Below are 21447 nucleotides of genomic sequence, written 5' to 3' on the forward strand. Positions count from 1 at the left end.
TTACAAACTCATTAAGAGGCAGATCCTATACAATTTACAATTCATTTTGAAGAGACCCCACCCCTCCCCCTCCACTATTCACTGACAAGCATACAAACATGTCCACTAACACTGTAAGTTCATTCTCCCAAGACCTCTTGCTGCCAGGAATATTAGCAGCAAGATCTGCCATGGCAAGCCTGGAGAGATTAAACAAGAAGCCTGGGAGGGAATTCTCAAGTTCACAGAGCTTTCATTCTGCTTCATGTCCTGCTCCTGTTTGATTCTATTTTCTCTCTCATACTCATTCTAACACAATGAAAAACAGAAAATGTGCCTTGAACCCCAGCAGCAATTGTCCTACTGTCTCTGAAGGTGATCACGTGCTGCTACAAGCTATACATTATTCTAAAAGAATTTTAGAATCCTAAGAGAGAAGAGGAATGGCCCAAATGCTACATAGCCCAATACATGGCCTGATGTGGTTTAAACTCCCTCTTTCCATTTTAATGCCATTCATGTAATTTAGAGGGTATATCCATTAAGAAGGCTGAGAAATTGTCTGAGATAGCCCCATTGACCAATATGTAGTAGAGACTTAAGAGAGACAAAAGTCAATGCAAAGACACAGCATTTAATCCACATGGAGGAGACTGTCTTGGAAAGTGATAAATACCACAATGTAAGTAAGAATATAAAATTCTCCAATGCTTTATACTAAAACTTACTTGCTAGGACTCCAAAAACATAAAGGATAACAGAGAGAGAGAGAGAGAGAGAGAGAGAGAGAGAGAGAGATGGGTATTTCCTAACATAAGAAAATGTAAAAGAGCACAGGAAAAAAGGAAAAAAGAAGTAGATTATAGAAGGAGGATTATTCAATGGTGGAAATATAAAAGGAAAGAAAATTCTCCAAAATTCCCCAAATAAGAAAGTTAAAAGATATAATTTCAGATTCTTCCCAAACTGTACTGACGAGCTTTACCTTAAGAGTTTCTAGGTCGTTTAAATAATTGCAAGTTATTAGGACCCAGCAACCAATCTCAAGTGAGCAAACTTGTCAGGATGCCAAACCCTCAACGCTTAACAAAACCCAACAGGATGTTGGTGAGGATGACCATAATGATGTCAATCATGGCTACTGTTATTGTTACATCGACTACAAGAAAACATCAGCAAACTGTTCTAGGTACTTTACAAATCTTGGCTTAATGGTAAGATGATAACCATATTACTTGGATCCTTTTTACACACGAGAAAACCCAAAGCACCATGACAAGCCACCAGCTCTGCTGCAGGTGATAGTAAAGAAAAAGCTATCTGCTCCATGAAGATCAGATCTTCTGGGGTAATTTGGAGTCACCCCAGGTTTCAGGGTATGGTACTCATCGTGATACAGTCAAGAATATCCTTTGTTGAGTTGACCCAAAGGTAATCAAGTGTCAAGGATGGAGCTGAATCAACCAACATGATTTCAGACTTAATTACAAACCAGAGTACCAATTTATTGAGATTCCTAAATTTCCATTGGTTCATGGTTCAGTCATTTTTTCACTGCACCCCTAATAAAGGAAATATCTAATCATTTCTTTTATTCAGTATTTAAGGCCAAACAACTTAATAAGAATTTATGTTCTAAACACTTTAGCTGTTTAGAAAAATATGAGCATTGAATGAAAAATAATATACTTACTTTCTTATTAATGTGATGTGAGTGACTGTTGGGCTCTGCACTTTCTCCAACCTTGAAATTTGATCAGATGCTGTCACCCTCATCCCCTGCTCCATGTTGGTTTTTGAGCTGTACCTGCTTTTATCACAGCAACTGCTAAAACCCTGCTTTGGAAAGATATGACATCATCAAAAGAAATGCAGTACAAGCTAATGCTTCATGTGTACTACCTGGAGCTAGTATTTCCTGCGATGTTCAATAAATTGCAGCACTGCTGTGCTTCCCTTGAAAACAGAATATCCCATTCCTGTGAACTTGCTGTGGGAAACCAGGCGCCTCAGTGCAGTTGGGGAACTGCATTAATTTACACTATGAAAAATAACTGCCAAGCGTACTGTACTTCTCACATTTTTTCCCCAGTAGCATTGGGAAACCAGCACAGAATCAGAAAACCTTTGGGACCGAGAGTCAATATAGAGGATGACCTGGGGTTGACCAATCTTTGATTTGGTTACTGCAGTTACAGTATAGTCCAGAACAGTATAGCTTGTGTTAGTGTGTGTGTGTGTGTGTGTGTGTGCACGCGCACACATACTATACTATTTCACCTGGATACTCAAATCCCAGGATCAAACAAAAACTTGCAAGTTATTTTTTCTTTCATATAACATCTTCTAAAAGGCAAAGGATTGATTTGTTAACTAACTACAACTTTTTATGACATACATATGTATTTTTTAAGATTTTATTTGAGAGAGAGAGAGAGAGAAAGCATGAGCAGGGGGAGGGGCAAAGGCAGGGGGGACTGACTGTGCTGTGCACAGGGGCTCGATCTCATGACTGGGATCATGACCTGAGTCAAAATCAAGAGTTGGACATTTAACTGACTGAGCCACCCAGAAGCCTTATGAAATATATATGTATTTTTAAATGTTTCTTTAAAAAGTTTTCATCTAAGGGAATTCTTAGAGAAAGAATTCTCTAAGAGAAAGATACTCTCAAAAACAGTACTAGTTTTTAATTAAGAAAAATTGTATTTGCTTTAATCAGTGTGTAAGGAATAGTAGCAGCATTTTTCCTATTAGGAAGTTCATATTTTCAGTATTTTAAAAGTCAGAGGCACCTGGGTGACCTGAGCTTAAGCAACTGCTTTCAGCTCAGGTCATGGTCCCTGGGTCCTGTGACTGAGCCCTGTGTTGGGCTCACTGCTCAGTGGGGAACCTGCTCTTACCTCTCCTTCTGTCCCCTGGCTCATGCTCACTCTCTTCCTCTCAAACAAATAAAATTTTTAAAAAGAGAAAAATGATAAATGTCAATAAAGAGAGTGAGTTAATAATCTGCTCTCAAACCTAAAAGCTAGAAAGGTCAAGTTAAAATAATCTACTGTGAGATATAACGACCTCATCTCACCAATGCCAAGCACATGTTCCCCCTCATTTTTGACATCCCTGGGGGCAGGGTGCATCTTGCAGGTGCTCTTGGCCAGGCAAGTGGCCTCAGTGATCACGCTATTATTGCTCGCCACCTTCTGGCTGGATCAAGAAATGCCAACTCAGACCTGGCGGAATGTCAGAGCTGGACTCAGGCCATTTTAGGAATGCCTTCACCTAAATGCGTTTTGCTTCTATTTCCCTATTCATCTATGTACAAGACTATTATGTGACAAGACTCTATGTCTGAATGTTGAAGGAAGCTCTTTCAAATATATGAAAAAGGACCAACTTCCATGCAAGATCTGATTCATCTTGGACCACCAACATCCCTCCTAAAAGGCACACCACTGTGTCTGTCTGCCCCAGCTTGCCTCCCAGGCACAGACACTTGCTCAGTCCTTGTGCGTGCACACTCAAGAAGTGCAGGGGAGTTAACTCCTCTGGAAGCAGCCTTCAAGGGCAAGCAGGATTGGGAAATAAACAACTCAGGCTCCTGTCAGTGGGTGGACAACTGGATGCTTCTTTGAGGTCCTAAAGGGATTGAGTTTCTACTGCCTACCTGCAGCACTGAACTGATACTCAGTCTTTTACTGGTCTTTCCCCTTCCCTGCCCCTCTCTCTCTCTCTCTCTCTCTCTCTCTCTCTCAGGTCCCTGCCTCCTGAACCCTGAGATCTCCTCTCAAATTCTGTACTCAAGTCCTTGGCTCAGGTTCTGCATTTGGGTGGATCCAAACTAAGAAACTTGTGCTTTTTATTACAGACATATGACAGTCAAGAACTGAACACGACCTTCCTTCCAGTAGTTTCAATTTCCATTTTGCTGTAATTCATTTGCCACCATATTTTTAAAATAAACTTTATTTTTTGGGTATAGTTTTTAGATTTACAGAGAAATTAAGAATACAGTACAGATTTCCCAAATAACCCATACCCAGTTTCCCCATCACATATTATGTGTGTATGGTACATCTGTTACAATTACCAAATCAATACTGATAATCATTTACAATCATTCATAAAGTCTGTATTTTATTCAGAATTCTTTTGTTTTTAGCTACTATTCTATTTCTGTTCTACAATCCAATCCGGGACACCACATTACATCTAGGAGTCCTGTCTTCTCAGGCACCTCTTGGCTGTCAGTTTTTCAGATTTTTGTCTGTAATGACCTTAATAGTTTTGAAGAATTCTGGTCAGCTATTTTGTAGAATGTTCCTCAGTTGGGATTTGCCAGATTATTTGTAAAGAAGACCAAAGAAGTAAAGTATTATTTTCATGGTATCCTATCCAGAGTCCATAACAATAAATGACTTATCACTGTTGACTTTGACCATGATCACCTACCCGAGATAGTGTTTGTCTCTATAAGGTTGCTCTTCCCACTTGCCTTTCCATATTATAAACTTTGGAAGGAAATCGCTATGTGCAACCCATGCTTAAAGGTAGAATATCTTAAGTCCAGAGGATCTATGTAAATTACTTAGTATTCTGTATGAGAAATGGTCTCTTCTTCCCCATTTATGTATTCAACCATTTATCAGCATGGACTCATGGATTACTTTACACTTTGGGTTATAATCCAATGTTTATTTTGTTGTTCAAAGGGTTCCAGCTTTAGCCATCAGATCTTTTAATTGGCTCCTTCATTCTTTTGACATATTCCTCTGATTGCAGTGCTTGGGTTTTTGTTTTTTTTTTTAAAGATTTTTTAAGCACTGGGTGATATTCTATATGTTGGCAAATTGAACACCAAAAAAAAAAAAAATTTACCAAAAAGAATTTTTTTATTTATTCATTTGAGAAAGAAGGATAGCATAAGAGCACAAACAGGGGGGAAGGTGAGAGGGAGAGGGAGAAGCAGACTTCCCACTGAGTAGGGAACCCAACTCAGGGCTCTATCCCAGGACCCTCTGGGATTATGATCCAAACCCAACTACTTAACTGACTGAGCCACCCAGATGCCCCTTTTTAACACTTACACTTTACTTTTTTTGGTGCTACAAGATGCTCCAGGCTAATCTTACATATTTTCTGTTACAGTTTTAGAATCAGCCATTCTCTGAAGAGCCCTAGTTCTTTTTTGGAAAAAGGTATTAGAAACCAGTAATCTGAGGGTCATATGTGGTCTTTGCTACTGGGATGCCATTGCTTTTATGCCTCTTCAACTGATGAACAATGTAAAAAGTGTATTTACTAGCCTGGGTATGTTCACTACCTAAATATATAATCATCTGTATCTATATTAAGCTAAACAGGAGTTTATACTGATGTCTCCAACTCTAATCCTTTACTCCATGGATCATTTTAACGTCCTCTTCTTGCTATTTATAACCTCACAGGCTAACAGTGAAACCTCGTTCTCACCATCTGCAATCCATGTATTTAATTGTTCAATTTTACATATTCTAGCAGTGTCAGAATTGTTAACCCATACTGCAATGCAAATAACTATCAACTGGAACATGGTGCTTATACACAGATACTTTTGCCTTTCATCTTACAGACTCATTTCCAAGGTTAGGTCAGAATCCTTCCCCAAAACCCATTCCATTAGGTGGTTTCACACATTTGTAATACAGTTAGATTGTTTTGTCACATCCTGCATTCCATCCAGGAATCTCCTCTCTAAATGAATTAATTTTTATGCATACATTAAGACTCACTCTTTGTGCTATAAAGGTTTATGGGCTTTGGTAAATGCATGTCATATCGCCACGATTATCATATCATTCAGAATAGCTTCCCTGTCCTAAAAATTCCATGTTCAACCCTCCCACCCTCCCCCAATCCTCTGGCAATCTCTGTTCTTTTTAGTCCTTCCATAATTTCACTTTCTCCAGAATGCCATATAATGGGAATAGTAGAGTATACAGCTTTTTCAGACTGGCTTATTTCACCTAGCATCCATGTTTTTTGCGGCTTGGTAGCTCATTTCTTCTTATTGTTGTACAACATTCCATTCTGTTAATGTATCACAATTTGTTTATCCATTCATCTATTCACAGACATTTTGGTTGTTTTGGTGATTATAAATAAAGCTGCTGCAACATTTGTGTGCAGATGTTTGTGTGGGTATATGTTTCCCATCAGTGGGTTAAACAGCTACATGCATGACTTGTGGATCAGATGGTAAGACTAGTAAGAGTATTATCCACTTAAATGTACTGTGACTACTGTGTTAAGATTTATTTCCAGCATTTTGGACTTCCTATGGCTCTGCCCTTTCCTTTTTATTCTTTATTTTGGTCTTTTAAATTAACTGAGGCCCCTCTCCACCCCAAGCCCCCACTACTTTAAAATTTACATCCTCATTTTCTTTTACTATTACCCTGAAATATTTTTGTGTGCATATCTTTACCAACCTCCCCAATACTTTTTAAGGGCCTAAGAACATTTAAACTACAATTGAGCTTTCTACTTGTACCCTATTTTGTCCTGTTTTTTAGTTCCATCTTGCTCTTAACATCACAAATAAGGCATTATTTGTATTAAGTGTTTGTTCAGATTTACCTACATTTTGGTCACCATCCTTTCTTGGTGAAACCTCTCTGAACTTTCATCAGATCATTATCCTTCACTGGACATCTTCTAAACTTCCTTTAGTGATGGGTCTATTGGTGACAAACTCATTCTGTAGAAAATTTCATATTCATTCCTAAAATACAGTGTTGCTGGGTATTAATTCTTGGTTAATAGTTTGTGCTGTTTTTTCTTTCTGGCTGTCCTTGCTGCTAAGTCAGTTAAGTCCTACTACTACTCTGTTGTGGGTAACAGGACTGTTCTCAATGACTGCTTGTACAAATCTGACATTCTACAGTTTTATACACACACACACACACACACACAGAGGTGTAGATATATGTAACTCATTTGGGATTTGTATAGCTTTCTGAAGGTTGGTATCTTTCATTCGTCTAGAAAATCTGTCTTTATCTTTTCAAATATTGTCAGTTTCCAATTCCCTCCATCCCAAACTCTAAGACATATGTTAGATCTTCTGTCTCTCCTCCACATCTTTCCTAAGTTTTACATTTCTACCAATTTTCTCTGTGTGTTACCTACTGGGTAATTATTTGGCTCTACTTTCCAGTTCATTTTCTCTTCCACTGGTTATTTGACAAGGGATTAATTTTTATTTAAGCAACTCCTATTTAAGATTTGAGAATGTTGTGTGTGTGTGTGTGTGTTTTAGAAGAGGGGCAAAGGGAAAGAGAGGAGGGAAGGAGACTCCCCACTAGCAGAGCCCAATGTAAGGGGGCTCATTGCACAACCCTGAGATTGTGACCTGAGCTAAACGAAGAGTCAGAGGCTTAACTGAGCCATCCCAGCACTCCAGAAACTCTTATTCTTTACTTATTACATATTAAATGTATTCATCTTATATTGTATATCTGAAAATTCCACTATCCTAAGTCTTTGCAGGTCTGACTGTATTATCTGTGTTCTGCTGGCTTTCATTCAGGATACCTTATTTGTGGATTTGTGATTTAGGACTATGAACTCACGTTCCTTTGAAGGTTTATCTGTAGTGTGTTTAAGACTAAGTTAAAGTTGTGTTCTTCCAGCAAGAACTTCCATGCAGTTGCTTTAGCAATGAGCTCAGAGGCATTACCATTTTAGGACCACTTTAAGAACTTGGAGAGGTTTTGAAGCCACACGTACCATAATTTAAACTGCTTTTGACCTCTGAGAATGCCTTCCTTTCTTGTCAGCAACAATTTAGAACACTAAAAAATACTTTTATCCAATATCTTGAGTTATTATCACATGAGTTGTTCAGAATATCTAGTCCTTCACACACTGGAAATGCAAAGCTCTAAAGTCTAATTCCTGACATTACTGAAAGACAATGCTGATGAAGTAGAGGTAGGTACTCTAGACTGCTCTTCAGTTTTCTCAAGCCATGTGGAAGTGGTGAGCAGAAAGCTAGAATGGCTGAGGTTCCCTTTGGTGATGGGTAGGTGAGTGACTCTATCAGGAAATGTGTCAGTGGCTACTAAGAGAGACCAGGATGGAAGTCACTTCTTTCCCAGTCACAGAAATCTGGAGAAGGCAGTCCAGAACTGGCTTACAGTGGCTCCACGGTGTCATCAGGAATATTATCCTTACAGCTTTGCCTCTATAAAGATAGCCCTTGGCCCAAGAAGGCTGCATCCACAACTACACTTCTGTCAGACAGCAGAAGGGGGTTAAGTCCAGAAAGGGCACATGCCATTTGTCTGTCCCTCTGAAGAAGCATCTGTTGTAGCCAACTTCTGCCCACCTCCGTCCATCTGGCAATCCATAGCTCCAGGAAGGCTGGAAGTTTAATCTTTTAGCTGATCCTATTGCTCTTGGGGTAGAATTGGAGAATCCTGGATATATGATAGGCAAGTAGTAGTCTCTGCCACAGAACCTAAATATTCTCACTTGTCTGAGGTTCCCCATCAAGGGAGAGACTAAAATCAAGAGGATAATTTGCTGGAACAAAGTCCTGAAGAATGTGGGAGAGAATAAGGTCAAAAGCACAGAAGGAGAGTTTCAACTTGGGAGAATAGACACATTCTCATTTGAGACCAAATGGAACAGAAGGAGAAGACAGGCCACTCTGTCAGTATGGGATGGTAAGACTGGAAGCCAAGGGGCTTCCTCATAGGGTGCACATGACAAGGTCTGCTATGGAGGTCACAGAGTTGTGGTGGGAGGGGGTCAGCATGCAGCAGACAGACCATCTGCTGTGTGAATGTAAACAGTACCAAAAATGCATGTTGAAAGCCACCTGTCAAAAAGGTTATACTTATGAGTAAAAACTGGTTTCCATAAACAGGAGAAAATCATTTCATAGAAACATGATTCTAAAGTAGGCAACACCGTCACAACACATTTGGCCTGTCACACTTGAAAAGCACTTTGTCAAAATCTGGTCTCATTACATAAGAAAACTGAATCTAAAGTTGGAGGTAACAAATGGCAAAAAAAAAAATTTAGGCATCGGTGATAAAGAACACCCTTAACATTCTTTTCATAACTCTCCTAAAGTGCCTTTCATATGCAGTACATCTCTTCTGAAGTATTTCTGAGCCACCCACCTTGGAAGCTCTGTGGTAGATATCTGCTGATGCCATGGTCAGCAACCTTGGAGAGTGAGGATATAAATTCAAGTTTGCAATAAGATAGGAGTATACAACTCATCTACAGCCTTTCCTTCCTCTACAAATAAAGAAAATAAGAAAGAATCAATTTTATTTGATTAGTCTTGTTCTATTTCACTTCTCCCAATTATTATCCCAATTTTCCTGAACCATTTCTTACCAATCACTTAAGAAAGGACTACCTGGGGAACCCTGGGTGGCTCAGCAGTTTAGCACCTGCCTTCATCAGCCCAGGGCGTGATCCTGGAGTCCAGGGATCAAGTCCCACATTGGGCTCCCTGCATGGAGCCTGCTTCTCCCTCTGCCTGTGTCTCTGCCCCTCTCTCTCTCTCTCTCACGAATAAGTAAATACAGTCTTTTTTTTTTTTTTTTTTTTTTTTAAAAAGGGCTACCTAGTACTTCCTATAATCCTTTCCTCCAAACACTGGAAGACAGACTCTAGGTATCCTTTTTGTTTGCCTTCCCTGATCACTGTGTGTTTCTGCTGTGGAATTAGATAAGCTCAATGCTTAAGCATCAAATTGTATCACCTGTCACATCACAAATGCTCCACATGAAATAGAAAGTTAGTGGTAAATAACAAAGTCTCCCAAAATTAACTTACAGAAATTTGCCGGTCAGGTTCTAAATCACAATACTGATTTTAGAAGAGAGATGTTTCTATTTAAATCAAGTTCAGCCAGCATGACTAAATAGCTGCCTGGGGCCTGGGTGCCATGTGGCCAGAAAGGGCTCACCAGCCACATCCAGAGGCCCCAGAGCTGGTGTTGAGCTCACACTATAAGCCTTAGCCCAGCAGAGAGGCAGGATGATGAGGCAGTTCTCAAACTTACAGAGATCAAATTGGCACAGTGAACATTTAGAAGTACATCCTGCATGAGCTTCACAGTGGAATAAAGCCTGCTGTTTTCCATCACGGTGGACACTGCCCCCCACCACGCTCAAGCAGTGTTCTCTCAAGAGCTGTATGCGTTGCAGCTCTCAGTCAAAAGCAGCACTCTAGATTTTCACCTTTATTCTTCCCACAACATTTCACTTTAATGTCAGCTAACAATAGAAAATCAGAGGAGGCAGCTCTCCCACAAAACCCATGGAACTACCATGCAAGTGAAAGAACTGACCACACTTGTATCAACCTGCAATTAAAATTTCATGAAAGATCCTTCAAAGTAAATTTGTTAGATGAGTACATTTTTAAAAGCAGCACTGGCTCTCATATGTAGAAAAACAAATATTCACTAATACAAACACTTCTGACAGATAAAAATGGGTCACAGCTGTTTGTTACTCTGAATTATAGCAAAAATAAATTTTGTAATGTAATCTGAAGGAACTCTAGGCCTTCCATACTTCTTAGTTTTAAGATTCAAACCCAGATTAAATACTACATCATTCAACATAAACATTAGAGAACACTTCCCCTAATTTTTCTGTTAATGTTAATTTGGCAAGAAGTGTTAAATGCTAAGAGGATTCTACTTCAGAAAATACTTTGATGCTTTTTACTGATGAGATATAACTTATCATTTTATGTGCTATTATCACAAAAAAATTTAAGGTGGTCTTTTACAGTAATTGGGATTAACTGACATCTCATGCTGAGACAAAAATTATTTTAACTAGAAAAAAACATTTAACCAAAAATGGCAAGAAACTGGAATCTTTCAGTTACTCTTTCGAAAAGACAATGTTTTATTTTTTTATTTTTTTAAGACAATGTTTTATAAAAATTATTGCCTATTTCTTCTAAATAAGACAAACACTAATAAGATTTTTCCTATCAATTTTTTCTTAGTTAATTTTGTTGCTATCCTTATAAAGCAAAAGTAAATGATAATGTAACTATAAAGCTTAGTTTGCAATTTTTCCACTGTATAATTTAGTCACATTATTAAAAAACACTTCACATTCACTCTTATGTAGCTCTATGTGGATAAATGGTGAACAGACAGTTTCATAGCTTAAAATATAAGTAAGGAAAACCTAGACATCTGCCATACCAATAGCTGGGGTTTTGTTTGTTTATTTATTTATGGAAAGGTTATTCATTTAAAAAGAGAGTTCTAAGAAATGTAACACAATTCTCAGCAATAATGATTTTTGAGATCTATGAGATTTGAAACATAATTGTAAAAAAAATTAAAAGCTGAAAAGAATTTCTATTTTTTCCTTTTTAAAAAAATCCAGATGATTTGTCACATCAAGGAAGTCTGGCACATTACCAAGGCCACAGTCTTAGTCATCCTCAGAATCGCTGTCCCTTCTTGTGGGAATGGAGCACCGCACTGAGGATAGCAAAGTGTCTTCAATTGGTTTCTTAGGGTTTTCCTCCAAGTCTGTCTTGATGGCTCCAGACTCTGACAGTTTCCACTCCAACTCTACATGATAAAGAAAAACCAAATTACCTAAGACAGTCAGCACAGGACCCTCACCCTCAAGCCCATCAAGCCAGTTTTTATCTAAGCAGAACTATGCAGCAACATACAACAATTTTAGTGCTGTAATTATAAGGCACCTAGAAAGGAAAAAATCAGACCTTTAAGAAGGAAAAAAAAATAGTTGTACTTTTTTTAGAAAAGGAGATCAAATGAGATACTATATATATTTGAATCTACGGTAATTAAAATAAAAAAGACTAAACCTGTCTTCTAATGACTAGTTTCTCAACTCACACAATTTTCCAGGAAAGTAGTCAGCAAGAAGCATTTAAAGGAAATACTTTTCACAGTCCTGCTGGCAATCTAATCATTAAATCTAATTTTAGTTAACAAAAGGAAATTCTTAGGCCTCATTCCAGTATCTCAATCTATTAGAGTCAAAGGATAAATGTATGATGACACCCTAGAACTTATATATTTGCTCCAAGTAATAAAAACAATACCAAGAAAATAAAGAACCAGCAACCAAAGCCTCAATTCCTGTATTTCACTCTCTTAGGATCCAATGAAACTCCATATGGGTGTGAGACCTTGTGAAGTGAAATCAAGTGATATATTTTCCACTGCAGAAAAGATCCCAGAGGGATCCCTAGGTGGCGCAGCAGTTTGGCGCCTGCCTTTGGCCAGGGCGCGATCCTGGAGACCTGGGATCAAATCCCACATCGCATTCCTGGTGCATGGAGCCTGCTTCTCCCTCTGCCTGTGTCTCTGCCTCTCTCTCTCTCTCTCTCTCCCTGTGTGACTATCATAAATAAATAAAAAATTTAAAAAAAAAAAAAAAAGACCCCAGAGAGAAGTAAGGAACTACATGAGACACTCTACAGCAAACCGGCTGGTTTCAGTGATGCTCTGCTAATTAGACACCTCCATTAAAATGTGACAATCAATTTTATTTAAGTTCTATTAATTAAAATGCTCCATGGAGATCAATAATACCAGTATTTAAAGTCCTCAGTACCTGAGTTGAATGTTATGAAAATTCAGCAAATTTCTTTAGAACAAAAAAAAAAAAGAAAAACCTTGATTCCAATTCTTGACTCAAGAATATATTTAGATACACCTAAACATACATATATATCAGTGTATGTATTAATGTTACTGTTCATTTACACACAGTAATCAGTGTAAGTTCACTAATCTTCAGGTAAGGCTTTTTCTAGAAATATAGACTGACCTACTATCATATTCCCATCTCTTTTCCCCTCATGGTATATCAAAAGACCAGACTAAGATGCAAACATATACTTAATTTGAAATGCAGTATGCCTTTGAACATTAGAATAATGCATAATTGTTGTAACACGCATTGTATATAGATGTGCACAGATGTTAAAACTTATCCCAGTTGAGCACCTTATATGTTTATAAAAAATGGTATATAAAGTCATACCGTAACATGTTTTTAAAGCACAGGTGGACATGTTATTTCAATAATGAGAGACTTACGAGAAAACCCTCAGGCCTTAAGTTTTATCTTTCATGTTATGAGTATATACATTTTTTTTTTTTTGGTTAAAGATTTTATTTATATATTCATGAGAGACAGAGAGGGAGGCAGAGACATAGGCAGAGGGAAAAGCAGGCTCCCTAAGGAAAGCCTGCAGGACCTGATCCCAGGACCCCAGGATCACACTCTGAGCCGAAGGAAGCCACTCAACCACTGAGCCACCCAGACAACCTGAATATATACATATTTTGACACCTCGTATAACAGGTAGAAAGGAATAAAAAAGATACATCCTTCAGGAATAAAAGGATACATCCTTCAGGAGTTAAGAAGTAGAACTCGGGGATCCCTGGGTGGCGCAGCGGTTTGGCCCCTGCCTTTGGCCCAGGGCGCGATCCTGGAGACCCGGGATTGAATCCCACATCGGGCTCCCGGTGCATAGAGCCTTGCTTCTCCCTCTGCCTGTGTCTCTGCCTCTCTCTCTCTCTCTCTATCATAAATAAATAAAAATTAAAAAAAAAAATTAAAAAAAAAAAGAAGTAGAACTCAATAAAATTTTAACTTAATAATCACTAAGATATTCAACTGAGAAAATATGAATGGGGTGTGTGTGTATATCTGTGTGTATTCACACATACATATAACCTATGCACGTACATAACCAATATATGTATACAACTTATGTATATACATATTTAAGCATCTCTCAATAATATATTCATGTGAATTAAACAAAAAATGAATGTTGAGATCTTGATCTATAACTTAAAACATATGCAACTATAGGGACAAACAAAAGATATTAGACATTAATATTAAAACCCAGTGTGCTCTTTTAACAGAATTCTTAGAGAGCTGTTATAACTGCCCCCAATGACTCATCTTCTTTTTTTCCCCCCAAAGATTTTATTTATTTATTTATGAGAGACACAGAGAGAGAGGCAGAAACACAGGCAAAGGAGAAGCAGGCTCCTCACAGGGAGCCTGATGCGGGACTTGATCCCCGGACCAGAGGATCACGCCCTGAGCCAAAGGCAGATGCTCAACCGCTAAGCCACCCAGGCATCCCCCCAATGACTTATCTAATGAGAGAGTAAATCTGCTTCCTCCTTTTTATCACTCACTCACAGGGGGCAAAGGTAACTTTGACAAATCATCACAACACATGTCTTTTCAACAGAAACATCCTCTCATCATTTATAACATGCACTGGTCATCCCTCATATGCCCTGGATCATCTCACAAAGAGGCTCTTACCATCTATTGTCAGATTCATGCCACCAAACACCAGAGGTCCAATAAATTGAGCCTTGATATCACCTTCAAGGTAAACAAATATTGTAGGCAGATTCCTATCAGGATAATTGGGTATGCAGGTTGTTGAAATGGCTTTGATAAATTTGACATCAGGAAACTTCCTGGCAAGTCCACTGAAGTGTTGATTTATGAGGGCACAGAGGGGAATCCTGTAAAAGAGAAATGGGAAACAATAATGAGAGAGGAACTCTATAAAACAGAAATAGAAGCAATTGTAATTCTGCATTTCTATAGGGCAAAACTCAACTACCCTTCTACCTATGTAAACTCTCATCATAGCTTCATAAGTGATTCTGCTACTCCAGCCTCGATGAATTAACATCTTTTTAAAAAACTTTCTAGTATGTTCGGGGAAAACGAAGGACTCAAAATCCAAAATCCAATTTAATTTGACTCAATAATAAGTGAGAAAAACAGCTTCAATGTTAAAGATAATTGTTTTGCCCATCTGTATGAGAGAACATTCAAGATTTAGAAGGTGTGAAAAAGGTCAGAAAGTATTTCCTGCTTTAAAAAAAAAAAAACTTTCACACAAGTGCACAGTAGGAGAATACGGCTGGAGGTGAGAAATAGTGGAGGGCCACCACAATACTTGGCCTGGAACAATTATTATAAAGGTCACCTCTGACATCTATGAGAATGACTCACTACATGGGATTCTGAAATGCCAGAGTTTCTCCAGAAGAGTAAATAGGAATTCTTTTTCAATAAAAGCAATCTTCATTGCTACAATGTAACAAAAGCATTCTTTTTAGTCACAAATATTAATTTTAAAGTCTGAAGACGGGACACCTGGGTGGCTCAGAGGTTGAGTGTCTGCTTTCCACCCAGGGTGTGATCCTGGAGACCTGGGATCAAGTCCCACATTGGGCTCTCTGCATGGAGCCTGCTTCTCCCTCTGCCTGTGTCTCTGCCTCTCTCTCTCTTTCTCTCTCTCTCTCTCTGTGTCTCTCATGAATAAATAAATAAAATCTTTAAAAAATAAATAAATAAAGTCTGAAGACTTAGACATTAGGTGTGGGCAAATCAGCAACAAAACACACTAGTAAAAAAAAATGACAAAACAAAAACAACAAACCTCCAATGTGGATTAAGCCTGAGATGTCCAAGACATAAATCCAAATTAACATTAAGGACAGTGTGTAAGGGGATCCCTGGGTGGCGCAGCAGTTTGGCGCCTGTCTTTGGCTCAGGGCGCGATCCTGGAGACCCGGGATCGAATCCCACATCAGGCTCCCGGTGCATGGAGCCTGCTTCTCCCTCCGCCTGTGTCTCTGCCTCTCTCTCTCTCTCTCTCTCTCTCTCTGTGACTATCATAAATAAATTTTAAAAAAAAAAAAAAAAAAAAAAAAAAAAAAGGACAGTGTGTAAGATCAGCTCACCCTTGTTTGTAAAGGTGCAAGATTACCCACAAGCCCTCACCGGCTTTGGTAACTTCTTGAACATAATCCTTTCCTGAGATCTCCAAAACTTCTCCAAATTTATTCTTCAGTTGTGTTGCTTTCCACTCAGCCAGCCTTTGCTGCCTGCACAGCACAAGGAGAAAGAGCGACATCTTACACATATACACACACCTTTCAGACAGTAACCTTTATAAAGATCCAGATCCTTTTTAAAGATCCTTTATTTGCCATGTGGCAAAAGTCTAAGACCAGTTCACTGAGATCCACAATATTACTACTTAAGTATAGTCCTTCCCAAAAGCTATCTCAGGCAGAAATCTAACTTTTCAAAAGACACACATTTTAGTGCCACACAAAAAACCAAACAGTCCCTCTGGGTGGCACTAACCTGTACATTTCAATAGCACGTTCATCTTCCTCATTAAATTCGTCTTCATTATCCTCCAGCTCTTCCAAAGTCATATCTTCATACGTTTTCACTGAATGTAGTTAAGTTAGCAAAAACCAAAAAATGTAAAAGATGAACAAACCTGCATTTTGTTTTTCCTCCTTTATTTTTCTCCTAAAGATGTGCATGCAACATCAAGCGAAAATAAAACTCATTCACCAAAGCTAAAATAAAAAATACTGAAGGTATTACACTAGTAAATCAGAACCTGAGGGTGTTTTAAAAAGATATAACCATGTTGACAAATGCAGCAGGACTAACTCTCCTACCTCCACACAACAGTAAGTATATGAATGAGAAGTTTCCCAAGTTCATAAAACAAGAGAGTTGTATTTGCCTGAACTCCCCTGGTCTGCTCTTCAAGTACATACACCCATGGACCAGTGTATTAACAATTCTATCTCTGAGGACACGGGACGATACAGTGGGTGTCCCCCGCACACCCTTCCTAGAGTTAAAGGGGTCATCACAGGATGTCTTGGTCTTCAGAGTGATAGGCAGCTCTCTTTTCTTTTAACCAACTGCTATAAAATCTTTATTTCATTTTTATTGCCATAAGCATTCTTGCTTCTTGACATTAAATCAGATTTTTGTTCCCCCACTCCAACTCTATCACTACACACTGTTCTTACCAGGGTCAACAATGACCTCACCTTCCTGACTGATGGGTAGTAGCACTGATCCAACCCACCGCCGCTTCCTCTTTGAAGCTGGTCCTCCTCTGGCTTCCAGGATGCTTTCTCTCCTACTTCTATGACTGCCCATCCTTTGGACCTTGGCTGATTTGACTCCTTTTACATCCATACCCACTCCCTTGGTGATTGCATCTCATGGCTTTATGCCTCCAGCCCATATGTCTCTGATTTGGAGAAAAACAGCCAACTGCCTACTTGCCATCTCTATTTGACTAATAAAAATCTCAATGTTTCTATGTTCCAAACAGAGTGCCTGATCCTAGCTCCAAACTGCTATTCACCAAGCCTTCCTCATCTCGGTCGGAGGATATGCCATCCTTCAGGCTGCTCAAGCCCAAAGCCTTACAGGCATCCTTCACTTCATTTTTCTCACAGCCCTCACAGGATCCACCAGCAAATCCTACTGGCCCCACCTTCAAACTATTTCCAGATCTGACCACATCTCACCACTTCCACCAACACCAAGTGGACTGGTCTAAGCCAATGGTGCCTCTTGCCTGAATTACTGTAGTTTCCAGACTCATCTCTCTACTTCCTGACTTGCTCCCCATCTTCCATACTTGGAAGGGCAGCAACAGGAGGGTGCTGTCAACATGTCAATCCTCTGTTCACACCTCCAGTAACTTCCACCCCACTAGATATAAAAGCCAAAGTCTTGGTTAAAAGATACAAGGTCCTCAGTGGTTTGACCCGACTTGCCTCTCTGAACTTACAACCCTTTCCTAGTCATACTGGCTTCCTGGCTGGTTCTCCAACATGCTCTTCACTCACTTAAGTAGCTCAGTTCAACTCCCTCCCATCTACTTAAATGTCACTCTCAGTAAGGCTCTCTCTGACCCTACCTAGAATTATACTCACCCTTCTTCCAACCCTTTCCAGGCCTTTTCCCTGCCTTATTTTCCCATATTTACTTATGTCTTGTTTATTGTCTCTCTCACTAGAATGTAAGCCCCATAAGGACAGGGATGTTTTGTCTGGTCTGTATACAGCAAAAGCCCCAGTGCTTAGAACAACACCTGGTAGACAGTCATTATTCAATAAACATTCACTGGATAAATGCTTTCTAGTGAATTCATCTCTAAATTAGCTCTAACATGGAAGAAGACAAAAGTATTGGCCCCTGTGATCAATGGGGCATTAAGTCAAGACTCAGAAATATTTTCTTCAGGATTATCAGGTGCTCATCTGATACAGACAAGAAGCTGTGGAAATGTGGAAATTCTACAGCTCAGGAAGTTGAAGGTTAGAGGACAGCCTGTGACACACTTGAGGTCCCAGAAATAGTGTCTATCCCAGCACTCCAATCCCTGGTTCCCAATTCCTGCTCAGAGCATCCTTCTACCAAAGCAGTTAGAGGCTTAGAAAGTTGTTTCTTAATCCACAGAACAAATAAAGAATATAAGCAATCTCACCAACTGACTGCTGAAGGACTCGCTGTTCTTCTTCTTCTGCCTCCTTTTCCAAATCTTTCAAACTTTCCTTTGAGGGCAAGATGCCCTTTTTGCGTAAGATGTCATTCCACTCAGTGTCTGCATTAGGGTCCTGGGGGAAGTGGAGCAAAAATACTATGAGTGCAAAGTCCACTACAAAGGGTGCCATGTTGGGGAAAGGGCTGAATGGGAAAGGTGGCGGAAAGAAGAATTCAAACCAAATTATTCTGTGGCCTATTTCTGAGAAAGTGTCAAAAGATCCAACAGCCCTGTTCTTCTCCTGTCCACTCAACTTCACCTTCACCATGCAAGACACACACCCAGTAAATAGCCTTTGGTAAAAATCAGGATATGATGTGCAAATCAGTATCAATTCTCCCACCAGGGCTCTAACCTGGCTTCTATTTGATATTTTTATTAATGCTTCAGAGTGATTCATTCAATAGATACTAAATGTTTGTGGCAAGTGCAATGATCAACTAGCTGTCGATCTAGAGAGTTATAAGAGGTCTGCATTCCACAGAATGGGTAGGGATATTGTCTCAGAAGTAGATATTTAGCCATCACTGAAAAGTGAGAAGGAAGCAGACGTGAGGAATGAGAACTTAAGAAATTACTTTCCAGGCAGAGGAACCAGGACGTGCAAAGGGCCCAAGAATGGAGATAGGAGTATCATAAAGTTCTAAGTGGCTCCAGTAGAGTCAGGAGGAGGAGAGCCTGATCCTAGGCTGACAAATTCTCAAATAGCTCAACCTGAGAGGAAGAACGGAGACCCCTTGGAATAGCTCACAATGGCTAACGCCTACTGAGTACCAGGTGCTGGGCACTCTCTGAAGCCCTTTACCTGGACCTACTTAGTAAATCCTCACAAGCCTAGGAAAAGACGTGACATTTAGGAAGACACTGTCATACTGGGACAAGTCAAATTTACCAGGATCAAATGTCAGAAGGATACATGTCAAAGTGGGCTCTAGCTCCCAAAACTAGCGAGTCAAACACTGGTTTTGCCTGGCTTGGCTAGAACGCTGCTAATGGTCCTGGTCTGGCATAGGAACTCAAAGAGCACTGTGGAGAGTGCACTGAAACAGCCAGGCTGCAGCCCCAACTCCACGTCACTGTCTTGCTGAGATCTATCAAAAGAAAATGAACAGAATCCTTTCAACGGCGTGGTCAGGGAAGGCGCTCAAGAAATGACATTTCAACGCAGGGTTCTAAAGGACAGAGAACGCCAAGGAGGCCAGGGCAGCCCTGGAGCTCTCTCTTCCCCACTTACGAGTGTCTGGCTTCTGGCAGACACACTCTATTTGTGGACGCTTATCCTGCCCAGCTCCCAAGCAAACCCACACTAACTCCATTTCCCATGTGCCACTTAGCCCGCGAGGATTTCATCAGGATTCCTAACTACAGGGAGGTCTAGGAAGCAGCAGGATGACCTTTGGCAAAGGGTCCTTCGACAAGGGGCAGAATTTAGTCCGAAACTTTTGCTCATTTCCATGATGTCTTCATTTTCTTTCGCTTTAAGTTTGTCCAATACCATTAGAAAATTTCTGATACAAAAAAAAAAAAAAAAAAAGAGAGGACAAAACTAGGGGGTTTGGTTTTATCTACTTTCAGACAGACAGTAACTGAGAAGGACCCTAGGGCTGAGCTGGGACCCAGGGAATCGGAGAGGGAGCGCACCTCAACCTGAACACCAGCGCGAGGGAGGGAGAGGATGAACAGATCCCTCACCCGGCCCCGGCTGGAGTCGGGGACACAGGCTGCGACACCGATTACGTCATGGGACCTCCAGGCGGGACCCTTCCCTCTTCCGCCTCAGCTTCCACATCCACACGACGGGCCCCTCACACTTGCTCAGGTGCTAAGAGAATTAACAAACAGGAAGTAACCCCGTCAGGTGGGATGCGGCGAGCTGTTCACACACGCCACGTGACGGCCCCAAAAGACTGAGATTTAGGGGCGAGGCTCACGGCGGTGCGGGTGGCGAGCCCGCGGCGCCCGGCGGGACCACGCCCGCCCTCCCGCACTGCGCCTGCGCTCCGCCTAGGCTCGCGTGACCTTTCTTGCGCCGGTGGCGCCCGGCGCTCCCCACGGTCCCAGCCCAGACGGTCTGCCGCTGCCACGGACCCAGCGGGGCAACGAGCTGCGGCCCCCCCAGGCCTCGGCCCTCAGGTTCTTTACCTGCATGGTGCCCAAAGTTGGTCACGCCAGGCGGAAGCCGCGTCCCCGCCCCTCAGCTCTCCGCGCATGCGCTCAGCCGCCACCGCCCCCCCCGCTCTTCCAGCCCGGCCTTGGCCCCGCCCCCTAGCAGAGAGCAGGGCGGAGCCAGGAGTCAGCGAGACGTCTGAGTCTGCGCCCGCTGCTCTAGAAACCGGCGCGGAAGCTGTGCACATGCGCATGGGGGTCCTGTCAGTGCGGGGGGGGGGCGGGGGCGGTCCGCTGGCGTCACGTGACCCGGCGCCACTTCTCTTTGCTACCTTATTAGGGCAGGCCTCGGTCCTTGGAAAGGTGGGGCCAGGTGGAGGAGGTGCTCGTTGCGAGGTGTCATCTCCCGGTTCAGATCCTACCGTTGCAAAGAGGGCTTGGCTCCAGAAGTCCGAAGTAGAAAGGTGTTTCAGTGCGCCAGTGTTAACAACTGAAAATGATGCGGCGGCGTCCGGAATTCACTCGCTTATCGTTTCGGCGTCAGATAAGGAAGTTAATCCAGACACATACTTACCAAGAGCCTATGGGTACCAGGCACTAGTCTAGGCTCTGCGGCTACGGCGGTGATCACGACAGACACAAAGGTGAAAGTCATTTCGCCTGGCTAAGCCTCAGGCGGCCAATATTTGCCAGTGTTCGGCCCTGCCCAGGCACACAGGAGGCACCGAGTAAACCAGCAGAATCTAAATTGTAAAATGCAGGTGCTGGGCTCCAGGCTTCTGGCTACACAGCGCTCCGAATTTGAGTTAAGAAAGTAAGATCACTCCTGGGACAGCTGGGCTGACTTGCGGCCTCAGGAATGAAGCAAACACAGAAAATACACATCCGCACATCTGGGAGTGGGCTCAC

At 41.1% G+C, this 21447-nt stretch overlaps 1 protein-coding gene across 1 annotated transcript; it reads right to left on the reverse strand.

Moving 5' to 3' along the window:
• Window positions 1–3926: 3926 nt before the first annotated feature.
• On the reverse strand, window positions 3927–20669 carry PDCL3 (phosducin like 3). Its single transcript, XM_041756307.1, has 6 exons — window positions 20575–20669; window positions 18376–18505; window positions 16209–16299; window positions 15800–15943; window positions 14358–14566; window positions 3927–11593 (listed from the first exon to the last, which is right to left on the reverse strand). The coding sequence occupies exons 1-6, from the start codon at window positions 20578–20580 to the stop codon at window positions 11451–11453; spliced, it is 723 nt and encodes a 240-aa protein (XP_041612241.1). The 5' UTR covers window positions 20581–20669; the 3' UTR covers window positions 3927–11450.
• Between the last annotated feature and the right edge of the window lie 778 nt (window positions 20670–21447).

Source organism: Vulpes lagopus, chromosome 5, assembly GCF_018345385.1.
Source record: "Vulpes lagopus strain Blue_001 chromosome 5, ASM1834538v1, whole genome shotgun sequence".
NCBI classification, from domain to species: domain Eukaryota; kingdom Metazoa; phylum Chordata; class Mammalia; order Carnivora; family Canidae; genus Vulpes; species Vulpes lagopus.

Bases quoted from the DNA above. Each gene is read 5' to 3' on its own strand.
- PDCL3 (XM_041756307.1), bottom strand. The intron at 14,567-15,799 runs GTGAGCTGATCT...TCTCTTTTACAG, and splicing joins TTGCACCTTTACAAACAAGG to GATTCCCCTCTGTGCCCTCA. The intron at 11,594-14,357 runs GTAAGAGCCTCT...TTTATCATGTAG, and splicing joins CATGAATCTGACAATAGATG to AGTTGGAGTGGAAACTGTCA.